At 37.3% G+C, this 16,749-nt stretch overlaps 1 protein-coding gene across 1 annotated transcript in view; it reads left to right on the top strand.

The window, feature by feature from the left end:
- Positions 1 to 479: 479 nt before the first annotated feature.
- The window catches only part of roraa (RAR-related orphan receptor A, paralog a), a 251,764-nt gene continuing 235,494 nt past the window's right edge, over positions 480 to 16,749 (top strand). The window contains exon 1 of the mRNA XM_043227687.1: positions 480 to 819. Coding sequence (XP_043083622.1) covers positions 666 to 819 — 154 coding nt within the window. The 5' untranslated portion in view covers positions 480 to 665. The remainder of the gene's footprint in view (positions 820 to 16,749) is intronic.

Genomic DNA, 16,749 nt, shown 5'->3' with positions numbered 1-16,749 from the left:
AGAGAGAGAGAGGGGATGCTTTGAAAGAACATTTAGAAAGTTTCTAGACGAATGGCTGGTGCTCAAACGGCCGGAGAATGTCGCGCATTGACAAATAAATAAAACGCAATTCATAAACCGATGTTCGTTATAGACAGAGCAACCAAACATGATACATATGGCTCGCGCAAACACACACACACACGCGCGCGCGAGCACGTTTCTGTAAGACGCGTTCGACTAAAATATCAGCTCACATATGGGTTATACTTTTTTTTTTTTTTTGCCACGGCTCATAAACCAAACACTCTAAAGACGCATATTAAGATGGTCTAATTTGAGCTTGCGGGTGACGCATTCCGCGTTTCGAGCGGAAAACGCGCGGCCGTATCGTTAGGAGACGAGCGAAGACATGAAAGTGTCAGTGTTAATAGGTCTCACACACATCCATTCATCGGCTATTGACAGTGTGTCCCTGTTGAGCGGCTGCACCGGAGCTCCTCTCTAGCGCTGCCAGTGGACAATCAAACCTACACACCCACCTCTGTCTACACTCGCCTGTTCAACATTTCTTACTTCTGCTAGAAAAAATACATAGCTACAGCAAAACCTCTGAGCTCTGAATCGCATCGCGGCGCATCTTATCGTGATACACCAGCAGCGATAGCTCCAAAAGAAAGCGCAACATGGAGTCCCCTCCAGATCCAGCGAGCGACCCGGGCAACGGCGTCTCAGAGCCGGTTACCCCGGTCAGGGAAACCCCGGTAAACCTGGAGACCCTCCGCAAAGCTGAGCACCAAGCCCCGGTGCGCCGGCAGAGCTGCTCCAGCACCAACAGAGGTGAGAGACAGCGATTCTCCGGAATCGACGCGACATCGATTCTCCGTAGAGTGTCGATGAGCAAAACTTCAAAGTGAATTCGTTTTAACTTAAATGGCGCGCGCGGCGCGTCAAAATCGTTCCGGCGCGTTTTGGTTCGCTGGAAAAGCGCGTGCCGGACGGGAATAAACGGCGTTTGTGAAATATATATATAGGGTTTAGGATGCTTTTAGAGTTGGTGTGCTCGTGCCATCGAACGATCCAGCTATTGTTGTGTGATGTGTGACAGCATTGACACCGCAGACTAAAAAAATAATAAACAGATGCGTTCGTTTTAAGGACTCTAAACGTGCTTAATATGAAGTTAATTTCCGATTTAAAAGTTGTGTGAAATAATATATACAGCGCACGTAGAAATGTATCTTAATGTTATAAAGGGTTTTAGCTAGACACAAGTCGAACTTATGTGGACTGTTTTAAAATGATAAAATATGCGACCCGCCTACTGTTTTTATTTTGATATATGCTTTTTATTTAATCTCTCTTTTTATTTTTAATTACCTTCATTAGTCGCCTGCATGCCTTTACTTGATCTTTGCACTTGTTTGGATGCTAGCCTTCTCGGACGTGTATAAAATGCACCCAAACGCGTTTGGGCTTCCCGCAAAGCTTTAATGTTTAATTTTAATTGAGATTTGTCTAAACGCGAGTGTTTTACAGTACAGACAGTAGGCTTTTTTTTTAGCCACTCCCCCCTCCGGCGTCTCGTTCAACTCATCCAAGTTGAGCGCAAAACGCATCTGCGATTATACGGGCATAAAGTGAAGAAGTGACGCGACGCCGCGTGAAGTATCGCCGCGCGTCCGTCCGGGTCGCCGCGTGTCGCGCGCCGGGGTATATTTAGAGGCTGATACGGCGAATGTGGAATGTAAGCTGGTTATGTAACAAGTTTTGCCATAAACAGAGCAAGGGAAAATCATTCGATATCTGTAATGCCTGAGTCTGGGGTTCAGAGCGTGTTTTTCTTTACGATTACGCCGCGGCGGACGCGTGAGACGCCGTTCTCGATGTCGTCTTTTTTTTATTGGTTTATAAAATCTCGAGCTCGCGTGCAGCGCGCGAGTTCGCGGAATGAGGAGAAATGATGTCGAAAAATGAATTTTAAGGATCTACAGTACATCTCTCCCGCTCTCTAGCCGTTGTTTTTTTTTACTTTTTGTTGCTTGGTACTTTCCCAGCACTGTGCGGTTATGTAATAGCAGTCAGAAGTGGCAGGTATAGGGAGGCACTGTCCGGATGGGAGTTTTTGGGCAAGTCTATGCCATTTTTTTTTTTTTTTTTTTAAAGAAAGAGATTGACTTTGAGACACTCCTAACCTGCTGACCTATATTCACCCCCACCCCCGCCCTTTAAAATGCATCTGGAAGGGAAAAGGCGAAAGAAAGAACGCCTCAGTCCTGTTATGTAACCCTTGTGTGAATGGGCGATGAGAAACAAAGTGTTTCAGCGGGACTGTTCTCTTCGGCTGTGTTAGAAATCCACTTTGTTTTCGTAAGACTTGTGCAACGAGTGGGGTCGACGGACCCGTGACGTCAATTTGTAGGCCGTCGAGAATGGCGGGGTTTGGTTTACGTCTAGAATGAACGTTTCGGCCCCCCCGAATTCGTACGTTGAATATGAATTTTGAGGCGTTTGATAGTTGCTCTCGAAGCAATACCAGGATTTCTGATTCGTCAAGGACGCTCGGTCGCATCCTTTAGGTAGTTGTAGGTCTCGTTTAGCTTCTCTTCAGAAGTCATGTTTGATTACGTAAGGAATTGTATTCAAGACACCTTAATAGACTCATAAATCAAAATACATCATAATACCAAACCCATAAAATGCTGGCATGCCAAACGCCTAGTGATAAAGACGGTAGTTGCCTATTGAAAAAGTTTAGAAAAGTTGAAATGATGGGTACTACATCGTATTAGGCTAAATATAACTTACATTTAAATGAATAATTTGGTACAGCGCTTATTTGTGTAGTGTTATGTTATTACATTGCAATTGGTAAAAGCACATCTGCAATTTCTGTAGTTACACACCTTAACCCACCCTTAACCTACCCATACCACCAAACCTGCCCCTAACCTTACCCGTGTCCCACCTCAAGAGCAGCAGAAGTGTTTTGCAATACAATATGATCAATATCGTACTTTAATGTAAGTACATAGTAGTTAAGGCCGCCTAATATGAAGTGTGACCTAATTTTTTATTAATATGAATAATATTTGTTTTTACAAAATATATTTTAGCAATATATAGGGCTGCATGGATATCATAAATTCTACGAAACGGGGGAAAATCACCTGCTTGTGTATTTATTTGTTCATTTTAATTATTCATTAACACAAAAAATGTACTTGATGACACAAAAGTGATGTTAGATCTTGGACTTTTGGCCTCTAGTTTCGTTGAACTTGTGCAGATTGTACTTTATTCTCAATCTGAATGAACAAATCAATAATTATTTACAGTTTGTCGCACAGACAAACAGTGCTTTTTCCTGTTTGTCGGTTAAACAGTAAACTCGACTTTGACCCTTTTAGCGACGTAAATGCTTTGATAAGGCTATATATTTATTAGCCGCACTTTATATTCTCTGGGCCTCTGGTACTCGCGTCAGAAAACAAGTACAACGTACTTATGGCTGTCGAATTGTGTTTCGAAAACTTTTTCGCCTAGTTTCTCGGCTTGGCGCGCAACTCCGATCAGTTACGATGGCCGGAAAAAGACGTACCCATATTGCTGTTTTAGTCATTTTAATGTCGAGTATTTTTATACGTAATGGTCCAGACAGCATGTTGACGTTTCGTTTTAAAAGTTTGCTGACGTGTCGTCGTATCTCGCGTGTCATGCGCATTATAATCGCTTCTTTTTAAGACTAAGTAAATATAAATGTGACACTCGAGCACACGTTTTAGCAGCTGTGACTGTTAATCATATTTTGGCCGCTTAAACACTTAGAATCGCGGTTTAGTCGGATCTCATAATTACGCACAGTAGGACGCCACATGCGAAACTGCTTTATTATTAGTTAACCACAAGCAGTTTGCGGTTTGGCTTGTGGCGTGTCAGTGAGTTTATTTAGCTTCGGCTGCATTGGCTGTGATTGTGGGTGTCGGAGGCAATCTCAGCACACGGATGAATTAACCACTTTCAGCGCATCTATGAAACGAAGCAAACCGCGTTGCTTTGATCTCAAGTGAAAAGAGGCTCTTGGAAGAGTCAGGATGACCGCTTAGATTTATGAAGAAAATTATAGCAACTGTTTCTTTTAATTGAAATTTGTCTTTTATGCCTTCGAGTTGAGAGAGGGTTATTATTCCAGAACGTACCAACTCTTATTAAGAACGTCTATGCTGCTTTGTTTTTTTTAGCTCCGATTCGTATTTTTGGCACATTTTTCACAGTTTATGTAGCAAACTTATTGTTTGACCTAAATGTCATTCATTGGGCTAATTTAGATCAAATATTAATGGCATATTCAAACCAAATAACTTTTTCTGCCTCCTGTATTAATGAAACGTATCAGTTTTGTCAAAAGACTATGTGAAATGGTACTTGGATGTAAGGTTGCATTTATATTTTTGGTATCTTTATAGCTTATAACCTGTCATTTTTATGTAATAAATGTATCAGTTGACCTGAATGTCATCCAGTGGACTCATTTTTTGCACAAAAAATGATATGTGCATATTATTACATCTCAGGAATCCACACTCAATGTGTTTCTCTTTCAGTAAATGCCTGTGTTATATTTTTTTATAATAAACACTGTTTAAGTGGTGCATTAGTTGTATGCAAAATTCAGTATTTATAATTATACTTTTTTTTTTTATAAATCCAAATGAAAAAAAAATAAAATAAAAAATATATATATATATATATATATATATATATATATATATATATATATATATATATATATATATATATATTTTTTACATTTAAATTTTAATTTACTAATAAAACTTTTTCTCCTTTTTTAATTTACTTTATATTTAATTCATTTTTTTGCTGTTATTAATATTTCTTTACATTTACCAAATCGTGGTATGTAGTCTTATTTCAGGCACGTTTATATTTCTTGGTTTATTGCACATATATAAAATGATTTAACAACGAAAAAGTAAACAATCAGCCATTGTGGCTTAGTTTTTTTGTCAAACATCTGAAGTATTCTCCAAATTATAGTGCGTTGTTCAGACAGTACACTTAGCCTTGTCCACAGAAACCAACATCTGGATGCAAAGACTTTTAGTAAGAAACAAATGTACCCTTTTGGTTTTTTTTTACACCATGCCCACACATGGCCTTTGACCAAACCACGTTTTTGTCTGTTATTATTTTTACCTGTGCTTGTCCTCATCCACAGAAGAACTCAGAGCGGGTCAAACTTCACATTTGACCTCCCAGTAATCAAAAGGCAAAGCTGAAGAGCGGCACATGCTGTTTTAACCCTGAGTGTTGACACTTGACATCTTCTTTAAAGGAGGTTCTTGAAGGATAACAGAGGGTCAGACAGGCAAGCACACAAATGCTTAAATCATTCAGAGAGTGTGTTATTACTGCATTCGGCTTCCTCCGGAGTGAAAAAAAAAAAGCTCTGTTTTTGGCTATTTTTAAAAAGGTGTAGAGCGAAAATCGAAGTTTCTTAAAGGGACGGTTCAACCGAAAACGAAAATTCTGTCATTAATTAAAACCTATGTTCATCTTCAAAACACAAATGAAGATATTTTTGATGAAATCCGAGAGCTCTCAACGCATCCGAGATGTTCAAGGCCTGGAAAGTCAATTAAGACATTGTTAAATAGTCCGCTTGACATAATTTTACAAAGAAGAAAGCAAAAGTAATAACTTTATTCAACAGTTTCTTCTCTTCCGTGCCAGTTCCACAGTATCTAGCCTTTATCCATATAACGAGAGCTCAGTGACTCATCTGTTAAGACAAAATGGGACAAAACAACATAAAAGCTCCTTAGTATGAGCAGAAGAAATATATAGAGCACGTGATACATTTAAAATCTGAACAAGGGTGCAGATAATATTTCAAAGCTTTGAAAAACAGCAAGTTGCTAATGATTTCTGACCGTTATTCATTTTAAAAGCCTGTAATGGGAGTCTTCTTTTTGAATTACGGGAATTCCAAAACCTCCGAATTAAAATTTGAAATTTCTTATTTCGGTAATAAAAGCTTTTGCTCAACGTTGCTCTTATTTTTACGGAAACGTCTTTACTTTTTGCAGGATTCTTTGAATTGAAAGGATTGATTCACAGTGCGTCTTTTGTAATATTATTTAATCTTTATTAAAGCGTTATTTAATCTAACGGAGTATAACAGAGTAACGACGCTGACAAAAAGGGCATTCAAACAGAAAACTAATATTACGGTAATACGTTTTTTTTATTCTATATTTATAATCAAGTAAAACACGCGTCGGTGAGCGGGAGAATTCTTCCAAAAACACAAGAAAAGTCTGACTTATTCCAGGCTTTGAATGGCAGCGTAAGCTTAATTACAAACCCTTGGAAGACGCATCTTCTTAGGTCGTTCAGACTGGAGTAAGTCCAAGCGCTGCTCTTCCTTCCACCTCCGCAGTTCCACGTGCGCGCAGGAATCGGAGGCTTTGCATCAATCACGTTGAGTAGATTTGCAGTGTCATGAGCTTGTTTTAATAGGCTCCTTCCAGTTGACTCTCAGGTCTGTTTAGACTGGGGTTTGTTGGCGCTGTGGATGCACATGTGCAGAGCGGCGCCTTAACTTAATTTCTCCTTTATTGGAAGACAGGCGGAATGACTGTGGGGTCTGCCATCTGTGAAGGACTAGACTATAATTACTTATTAGTTGGCATGGCAGACAACAATATTTTGCTTGCTCCCAGCCTCGGTGTCAGAGTGTGATGGTGAAATCTGTCACCTGGCGGTGTGCTGATTGACTCTTTCCAGCAGGGGGGATATTTTAGCGGCTGAATGAGCCAAGCTGAGCCCTTTTATTCAAACCCCGCAATTAGCCTAACAGATATTATGCGGTGACACCTGTGTTTAACGTCCTAGCGCTCCTAGTTCTCCGACTTAACCTGTTCACTTTAGCACATTCTACGTGATCACACCCTGTCTGGTGTTTAGAGGAATAGGTCTCCCACAAAGGTTGTTCTCATTTTGAGGGACCTCTCGTTTTATTTTATTTATGCACATATTTATTTAATGAATACAGGCACATTTAGACAGCGACATGTTTGCAAAATTAAACAACCGACTGTTAAATATACATAAATATAAATGCATTAATAAATAAATATAATTTTAAAATAGTGTTGACAAATCAATTAATCGCGATTAATCGGTTTGTGTTTACATTAAATACAAATATATATTACAAATATTTGTTTAATAGTTAAATGTATGTTTGTGTACTTATACATATTAATACACACACACACACACACATATATTATGTAAACATAAACATTTATTTTGAATGCGATTAATCATGATTAATCGATCTGACAGCAGTTTACTGAGCTTATTATAAAGATTGTGCTTTGTAAATGTTATTTTTTCTTAATTTGCTCTCTTTAAGTTGACAGATCAATTTATAATTTTTTCAAAATTTAGTCTTTTTTGTGTGTGCCGATGTCTTTGATGCTATTACGGTGATAATATGCACTGCTTAAAAATATTTAAGCTTAAAAATAATGTAAAATGATAATAAAAGTAGTCAAAGGGTTACTTAAGGGTTATTACATTTTTTATTAAATAAAATTGTATTAAATTATTTTTAAATAAAATGGATGAAAATTGGAATTTTTAAAAAGGTAAATAATAATAAATATTATTTTTACTGCCATTTGTTTTGGAAGTCACGTTACTGACAATGTTTCTTGAATTCCTGTTAACGTAATGCAGTATTTCTGCATTACACGTATGAATTAAAGCATTTATAATAAATCCCAGTGATAAAAGTTAATAATTAATCAATGAATAATTCAATAAAATTGATTTATGTAAGTAAAAACAATGAAAACAGTAAGTACTTTTTAAATGTATTTATTTTTACTGTTTTTAAGAAAATATACATGCAATAAAAAAACTTTCCTCTCGCACATTTTAATTTGATATATTTACTTTATTATATGAAAAACTCTGGCTGCACTTATCGACCTCTGAAAGTGCTCAAAGTGTGCATATTATAATATTGTTTTGTTTCTCAGCTACCGAACAACATTAGAATGAGTAAACAATGACAGGATTTTTACTTTGGATGTAACTATTGCTTTAACAAGCTGGCTTGCTTCAGTCTGGATACAGATACGCAGTAACACGCTGCTTTTAATGGAGCAGACACCTCTTAATGTTAGTCTGGCCGTGGCAGTTGTTTTTGTTGGCCGGTCAGCAACGCGCTGCTGAAAACCCCAGCATGGTGCGGGCTCCAGTCACTGGCTCTGGTCTGCGGACTGTTAACGCTGTTTTACAGCGAGCCGTGGAGCGTGTTTACCCAGCGATGACAGAAGACGGATGGGCCGTAGAGGAGTGGAGGCCTCCAAACAAGGTTTCTGTACCAAAAAACTCTCCCGAAGCCCACGACAGCCGTGCTTTCAGGAGCCGCTGACGTTCTCAAATAGCAGGGATTAGGATTTCCCTCGGCTTCAGCAGCCGCACGGAGGAACTCACCCTTTTGTGCTTATCTGGAAGCAGTTGCGTTCGCCGATCTTGATCTGAAGCGCCGAGAACGGTCATTGTGTGACAAAGCGCTGGCTCAGAAACGGACACCGTGTCGTCACTTGCCCACGTCTTTCCGTAGCCGTTTCTTTATCAACGTTGATTTAATAATCGCTGTTTGTCGTGCTCTTACCACGAGTGGGCACAGAAACATTCGCGCTTCAAAAATAGTTAAACCGCAATAGCTACATTTCAGTCAGTTTATTTGAAAGTATTTGATCAAATTAGCTTATTTTTAGTGCTGTAATGTAAACAAAAACTTTCTTAATATAAATGAACATTTTCATTAAAATGTAAAACTAAGTAGTAATCTTTAAAGTAAATATTTAGAAATCGATTTTGAAACCAAATGACATAATAATGATTGCAAAATTAATCACAAATTTTAATGTTTACAGTAATAAACAATACTGTAAATTACAGTACTTTTTCAATTATGGTAATAAAAATATTACAGACAAATGTTCTTAATTAAGAATTTGTAATACACATTGTTTCTTTGATTTTTGTTTATATGACCCAGACATTTCTTGAGATATCTAAGAGCCATCCAAAAACTGTCGACTAGTCTTAGATCAGCTGAAAACTCCAACTTGGTTGCGCAAAGCCAAGCTGTTTTGCGATGCCAAGCGGAAGCCAGGCCAGCATCCTGGAGTGAAGAACCCAAAATGAGGATCACTGTTTGGCAGCCTTTCCTCCTGACATAATGATGCCTCCCTCCCCTTCTTGTTTTTGATCATCAGAGGTGTGATGTATCACACTATGCTATGGTTTAAGACGGGTGTTTGTACGATGTGTTTGCTCAAAGGTTAAGCTGTGTCATTTAACGTATTTCGTGTGTGATCCACCATAAACAATCGGTTAACTTTCCAAAGCGCCTTTCCTCTAAAGAGACGTGAGATTCTGGCTAAGTGCTCTACTGGTTTAAGAGAGTGATCGCTGATGCGGTCTATATTAGATAAACAGGGCAGAACAACACGTTGAAGCTGGGAACGATCAATATCTCTTAGAAGCCCTGAAACCGGTCTCAGCGTTTCCACATGAAATTATTGCTGTACGCCACAACTCAAAGTCCACTAGAGTCTGACTAGTCAGACATTATAAAATCACCTTTGGAGTAAAGTTATCGTCAATATGTAGATATCACGAGACTTTCAGTTCTAGTGTCGTGCTTGAATGTCATTTAATCTTATTAACAGCTTTAAGGGAAGTCAAGTTGAAATGTTATGTAGCTGGTTCACGAGTTTTTATATTTCATCTTTGGTCCTGCATATGCGCTTTAGTGACATTTGATTCAATATAATGTGTAGGGATTGTGATTTGAAATGCAAGGACAACACATTTGCATAAATAGCTTGCAAAGCCAATTTTGCATAAATTGCTGTATAAAATCGGTTGCTGTTTAACACAGGGTTTTGTGAATAGTTTTACTTCCGTGCAAAAATGTAGGTTCACATAGAATGGTTTCATCAGTGATTTTTGGCATTGAATTGATTTGAGAATTTTATGCGTGTTTCGTAGATCAATGATTTACACAAAAGTGCTTTATAGTTATGCTCGCAAAAATTTCGTACAGCCATTGAAAAACGTTACAAACTATTCAAAGTGAATGAGAACTGTGTAGTTTTTTTATAATAGTCGTATTTGAATTTTTAATCATTTTAGCTTAATGAATTGGGTCGATTTAAGTTAAGTTTAAGTTTATGCAAGTATGTTTTACATGTTGGTTGATTAAAGGAACACTACACTATTTTTGGAAATAGGCTCATTCTCCAACTCCCCCAGAGTTAATAAATAGAGTTTTACCGTTTTTGAATCCATTCAGATGATCTCCGGATTTTAAGATAGTACTCTTAGCATATCTTAGCATAGATCATTGAATCCAATTAGACCGGTAGCATCACATTCCTGGATTATTACACTGGTTTAATTCCTGGTCATATCGGCCTAGAAAATCACAACTTTTCATTTTCTGCCAGTCTTAGTACATGATATAACTACAGAAGAGTCAAGTTTCACAATAGAAAAAATATCTAAACTCTTTGGTCGTTTTTGAACATGATGCTACCGGTCTAATTGGATTCAATGATTTATGCTAAGCTATGCTAAAAGTACTGAATGGATTCAGAAACGATACTCAAACTCAATTTAACTCTGGGGGAGTTGGAAAGTGAGCCTATTTCCAATAAAAATGGAGTGTTCCTTTAACAGTTCCAGTAGATTCACATATAATTTTAATTGTTGAATTGCGATTTACATAAAAGGGTTGCGTCAATATTTGTGCTCATCAGTTAAAAAACTATATAAGAATAGTTTTGATAGTTTTAATATTAATCATTTAGTTGTTGAATTTATTGCCAATTTCCAAAGGGTTTTAATCTGAGTAACTGAATTAACTGTGATGGTTTGTATGTCATACAAATAGTTTTTTTTGATTGGCTTTAGTCGATTGATTAATTAATTGATTCTTGTTTTACATTTTAGTTAGTCTCACTGAATTGATTTGTACTGAAAAAAATTGCAATGATTGGTACTGAATTTAGTTAAGTGATATATAAAATATATACTGTGTATATATATATATATATATATATATATATATATATATATATATATATATATATATATATAAAAGCATATATTTAAGAATGATTTAATTACATTTTTGTGTTTGCTTCATTTTTTAATGAGGCCCAGTGTTTGTTTTATGGCTAAACGTATATTAAAGACGTATATTATATTTGAATAAGCAGTTTTGAAATTATGTCTCAAAGAACAACAATACCTTCTATGTGATTCTTTTGCTTTCCTGTTAATCTACTCCGTAGCAAAACCATTACATTTTTGTACGCGACAACATTAATTTCATTCCAGTTAAAGTTCTCATGCTTTCCAGGAAAGTAGGTCTCGAAAAGTCGAAAAGTTTTGCATACGGTGCGAGAAACATTTGGCAAGCGTTTCGAATAAGCGCTACCCAAGGTAGCTTAAATCTTACGATTTTAAACTGCATTTGAAGTTTACTAGAAGTAAGAAGTGTCCCACATCTCCCATATTGATATTTCATGGATAATTAATGTGATGGCGTCCAAATTAGACAAAGTTTATCCTCTTTGAACTAAAAGTTTTGCTCTGATGGGAGAGCTTATTTTGGAGTTAAAGCCACCAGTGGCCGAACTGGGGCTGGCAAATATGCCCTCCGCTGGTGACAAGAACCAGATTTTGATGCAACATCTCCAGCGGCGGGGGACGTCTCAGATCTACGTCCCATTTACAGAAGTTAATATCTGAGATGGGCAGTTTAAATAGTAATGAATTAATGCACTCCAGATGCATTATGGGAAGCCTTTAAAGAGGTCTAAATTTACTGTTGTGGGGTGGGACTGTGACCTAACTAGGCCTCTGGTGTAGTGGTGTAGTGGGGACGGAAATGGGCCTCTCCTTTGGGGCCTCATGGGAGACGCAGGGGATGACCAAGGTCGACAGGATTTCTCTGGGGGATTTCTGTAGGCCCGAACAACTCATGATAATGAAGCTAAAGTGCTGCAGACTGCTTTTAACGTCAATGTAAAGCAAACTCGAAAGCGTCCAGAAAGAAAAACATAGTCTCGCCTCAGAGTATGACTAGAGATCACATTGTAACATCTGATTATTTTAAACAGTTGAAACAATCTCTAGCTGTTTTAAAGAGAATTATTTATAAATAGTTTTAGAAATGATCTTTTTGTACGGTTTTGGATTTTTGCAGTAGCACTAAGAACTCTGCCCGAAATGTAAAAATGTTGAAGTTAGACAGTTGAAGTTCGTTTTTTTTGTCTTGTAGAAATAGTTCACCAAACTGTTTTGTAGGATATTTTTTAATGGTTTTATAGTTTGCTTAATTTGCGACGGTAATTTATGCAGACAATTTTATGACAATTTTAAGACAATTTTATGAATGTTTTATTTGTTGAGTTGATTGATTGAGTAAAAAAAAAAAATCACAAATAGTTGTACTCGTTGAAGTGATTGTAACGATTTATTTAAGAATGGTTTTATAAATGTTTTAATAGATATGGTTTCATCAGTGTTTTTTTGCGTTTTTCAAAATGTGCAAGTTTATGTAAGTATGCTTTATTGTTAAATTGAATAGAAGTATGTTGTTAAATTGTAATTTACAGAAAAATGGTTTCATGTTTTTAGTCACTGGTTTGAGTCATTGATTAATGTAGGAATAGTTATGAATAGTTGTCATCCATACTTCTTATATAGTTAAATTGTATCAGTAAAGCATTGCCTTTTCCCAATAACTTTAAAGAACTTGAAACCTGGCAGGAATGTAAAACGTAAGAGGCAAATATCATAGAAAGCTAATACTTAAACAGTTTCTTTCTTTTTAGAGGTTAGGACTTTGAGCGTAAGCCAGACTTAAAATGAGCCAAATTTGTGCATGGACAACAAGAAAATGCTTTGTTTCCATTGTGGAAGTTGTGTAATATTGTCTGCTTTTCATCTTAAAATGTTCCCTTACGTGATGTGTTTACCATGTTTATAAAAGCAAGTATTGAGACGCAGGAGGGACATGCTAAAGTAGTCTTGGCTCAGTGTTTTCTGTGCATGTATTTGCCATGAATTCCGAGTCATTGAAGTCACGACGTCTGGCTTGTGATTCTCATGTGTGTGTGTGTGTGTGTGTGTGTGTGTGTGTGTGCGTGCTGTGTGTGCAGCTTACTCTTTTTCCCCCCCCATAGTATCTCTTTGTCTCATACATTACGCAAACACCTATTCTTCACTCGCTCGTATCAAATTTAATTTTTAGGTCTTACAGCCCCAGACGTGTTTCATGCATGTAATTTTCATTTATTCAGCCATTTCGGCGTATAATTGATTTTGACTCATTTTAACACGCGTTCAGATGACTAAGTTAAGTGACTGCTCATCCTTCCCCTGTTAAAACAATTTCGGGTCCCCTAACAAATAAAAATCGGGCTGATCAAAAAGATAAGCCACATTTTGAATTAGTGTCAGTCAGTGTACTTGATTATTCATATATGATTAAGAAGCGGTGCCTAATCCAGTAAATAGAGTTAAAAAGAGACAGAAATTCTGTCCCTTCAGGTGCGGCAAGCTCTTAATCAAATTATCCTCACATCCGGGCATGTCGTATTCTTCAAACACCCCCGGTGACTTCTCAATGCAGATTATAATCAGCTCCTATTTTCAGTCTTTGATTAAAATCGTGCAGGCTTGGACAGACTCGGTTCTTCCTGTGACGATTCAGCCAGCTAATTATTAATATCAGAGACCCACTCTCTAGTTTTTTTTTGTTCACCAATTACAGTGAACCAGTGGACCAGAGTGGTTAAACAATGCCCATAACTATTAATCATGTTGAGTCACATTGGATGTGAATCCATTAGTTCATTCTTATTTAAATGTCTTACAGTGGTTGGGAGGGGACAAGGTTTCGCCGAGGACTTGGTTTGTCCTTCCTGACCTTCAGCTTAACTCTCTCAGGCTGAGATTTCACAATTTATGCTACCATTATCCTTTTAGGTACTTATTAAATTATGTTAAATTAAGCCATGCGCACTTCTGTTCATTTATCAGTTTAATTTGAATAATTAAGGGTTGTCATGATGCCAGAATCTCAGTCTGCAATACCGGGACTTCCACATTTTGGTGCTATACATAAAAAGCTTGCATGATAGTGAGAATGCCCCTTTATTTAATATGCAATAAAGTGTATTTTAAAGTTTTGTTTAAATCCAGCAACACTGATTTAAGCAGATTTTCAATTAAACTGTCAAGTCATTACAAGCCGTAGGATGACATTTTCTAGATATAAACATAAAAAAAATTATGTGATCATTCATGATTTTTGTAATAGACACTAATTCCTGTTTTTTCATAGTTTTAATCAATTAAGCAATAGTAGTACTTTGTTCAGTAATACTGTAGAAAGGCTGACTTTTGTTGTATTTATTTATTGAATAATTATAGCATTTATTTACTTTTTACATGCTGAATAAAAACATTGTTTTGTATTTTTTAAGCCTTTTTTTAAGCCTTTTTTTACTGCTAAACACAAAATAAGGTTAAAGGTCTCTACTGAATTCAGAGGTCAAAGGCTATCAGCAACCGTTTGGTTACCCACATTCTTCAATATGTCACCTTTTGTTTTTAACAGTGTAAAGAAACTCATTCATGTTTGAGACAACTTGAGGGAGAGTTTTACTTTTTGGGTGAACCGCCCCTTTAAGTGTGTCATTTATTAGTATTATTTGAATTCACTTAATGATGCAACGCGTAATCGAACAGACTGTGCACTTTCCTTCGGCCACTGAATAATTCTGATTTACAATGTCCGCGAGACTGTTGGAAACTTTGGATCGTTAACTTGTGACCCAGTCTTTTTTCATGTGATGTCATAAACAGAAGATGAGATTTCTCTTTTACGTAATGAATAGTTAATCTCAGCTTGTGAATGTGCGGAATTGATGGAGCTGTGATGGAGAACGCCGTTTCCACTGGAGTCTGGCAGTGATGGAGAACAGGGCTCTCCCGCTGTCATGTTTGCTGCACCAATCACGTCCCTCCATCTTCAGGCCAAAGTTTATCAGCCTTATCGATCAGTGTTTTACCGCTTTATTTTCCTAATGTGGTGCCCGGGATGCAATAATTAACCCCATGTCAGGTTATTAAAACCCTATTTTTACGTGACAGACAGAAATAGACGTACAGAAATGGGAAGATGGAAGCCATCAGTTAATGTTCAAGGATTTTGAAATGTGAAATTATTCCTTTCCGAGACCCCATTATAATTGGTGCATTAATTTCAAATTAAAAGATTGAAGTTTGTGCCACATGGCTGGCAGACGTATAGCGATTGATTGCATTTTAACGAAGAAAAAGTTGGAGGACAGTGGTGCCAATGTGTTTGAGGGAAATTCTCCAACACTTTCTGAAACTCGTCTGCGGGATGGTAAAGGTTGTGTTACACTGATCTGAACGCAAATTTGACTAATCTTGATATGCATCTGCTCAAACAGCAAGATACTTTGTGGATTTGTTTATCAAATCATCTGCTTTTCCATCTTGGCAGCACAAGCCTTTGTGATTTCCGTAAATGAATACACCATATACGAAAAATCAGTCATTCATTTATTCACCCTATAAACCCGTAGGCAGTTTTTTGTTCTTTGGAATATAAAATAATTTCTACAAATAGATCTTCCCCATTCGATGACATTTCATAATGACTACGGCATATCAAGCAAAAACAACAAAAAATCAATGAAATTAAATTTTACTACTATGCTGAGTCTTTAAAGTCATTGCTTGATAAAAATGTAAGTCATTATTCACTTATAATCTTTACCTTTTCGAAAAAGGTGCAGGTTGGACATCAGTGCAATAACGTGTAATTAGTTCTTGAATGTCTAGCGGCCGACCATCATGAAAGAGTTTTTGGGGTGAATTTTTCTCTTTTTGAAATTGGCTTCAAATATAAGGCTAATTTAGGGAATGATTGTCACACGTGATGTGCATGACAACGCTGACACGAAGTAGTCGCAGGAAAGTTGGCCTGTCTAAAGTAGTTTAATGGCACCACTGCTACGACGCTGAAGGAATGAGCTGAATGAATGTTTGATTTTTCACATTTGTACGGTTGAAATTACACCTGTGGTCTGCGGATACACTTTAAGAAAATTGGTAGAGTTTAAATTATCATGTGCCGTGCTATTTATTAGACACAGCTGTCATTTGTATCGGCGGGAGTCCATTTGCTGCACACTGTTCTGCTGCTTCTTTCCCTGTGACAGTGATTGACCCTTCGCTGTGGTGTTAACACAGCACACGGCGGTTCGTCTGCTTTTGAAAGGTGCCAAGGTGAATGACATTCTTTGGTTTTAATTGATAGCGAGAATTCTCATTATATTTCAATTTGCATTTAGGGGGTTGTCCAGTGGAGGTTTGTTAATTGCTAGCTGGACTAGAACCTTTTGGACTTCTCTCTTACCTGGCTGGAAGCCACCGTGTCTTCTCAAAAGAGCCACTTCATCTCTGTCAGGGCCAGGTGGAAATTTGCTGCACGGTTCTAATTGGACAAAGTGCCTTTCAAACTCCCAGCCATCACTCACAGGTCGGATTAACGGAGCCAGCGAGGTGTCAACATAGGTTCCCCACTCACTTTCACCCTCCTTGTGG

The sequence above is a fragment of the Puntigrus tetrazona genome, chromosome 25 (genome assembly GCF_018831695.1).
Source record: "Puntigrus tetrazona isolate hp1 chromosome 25, ASM1883169v1, whole genome shotgun sequence".
NCBI lineage: Eukaryota > Metazoa > Chordata > Actinopteri > Cypriniformes > Cyprinidae > Puntigrus > Puntigrus tetrazona.
Note: the sequence above shows the minus strand (reverse complement) of the source record. Positions and strands in the feature narration are given on the sequence as shown.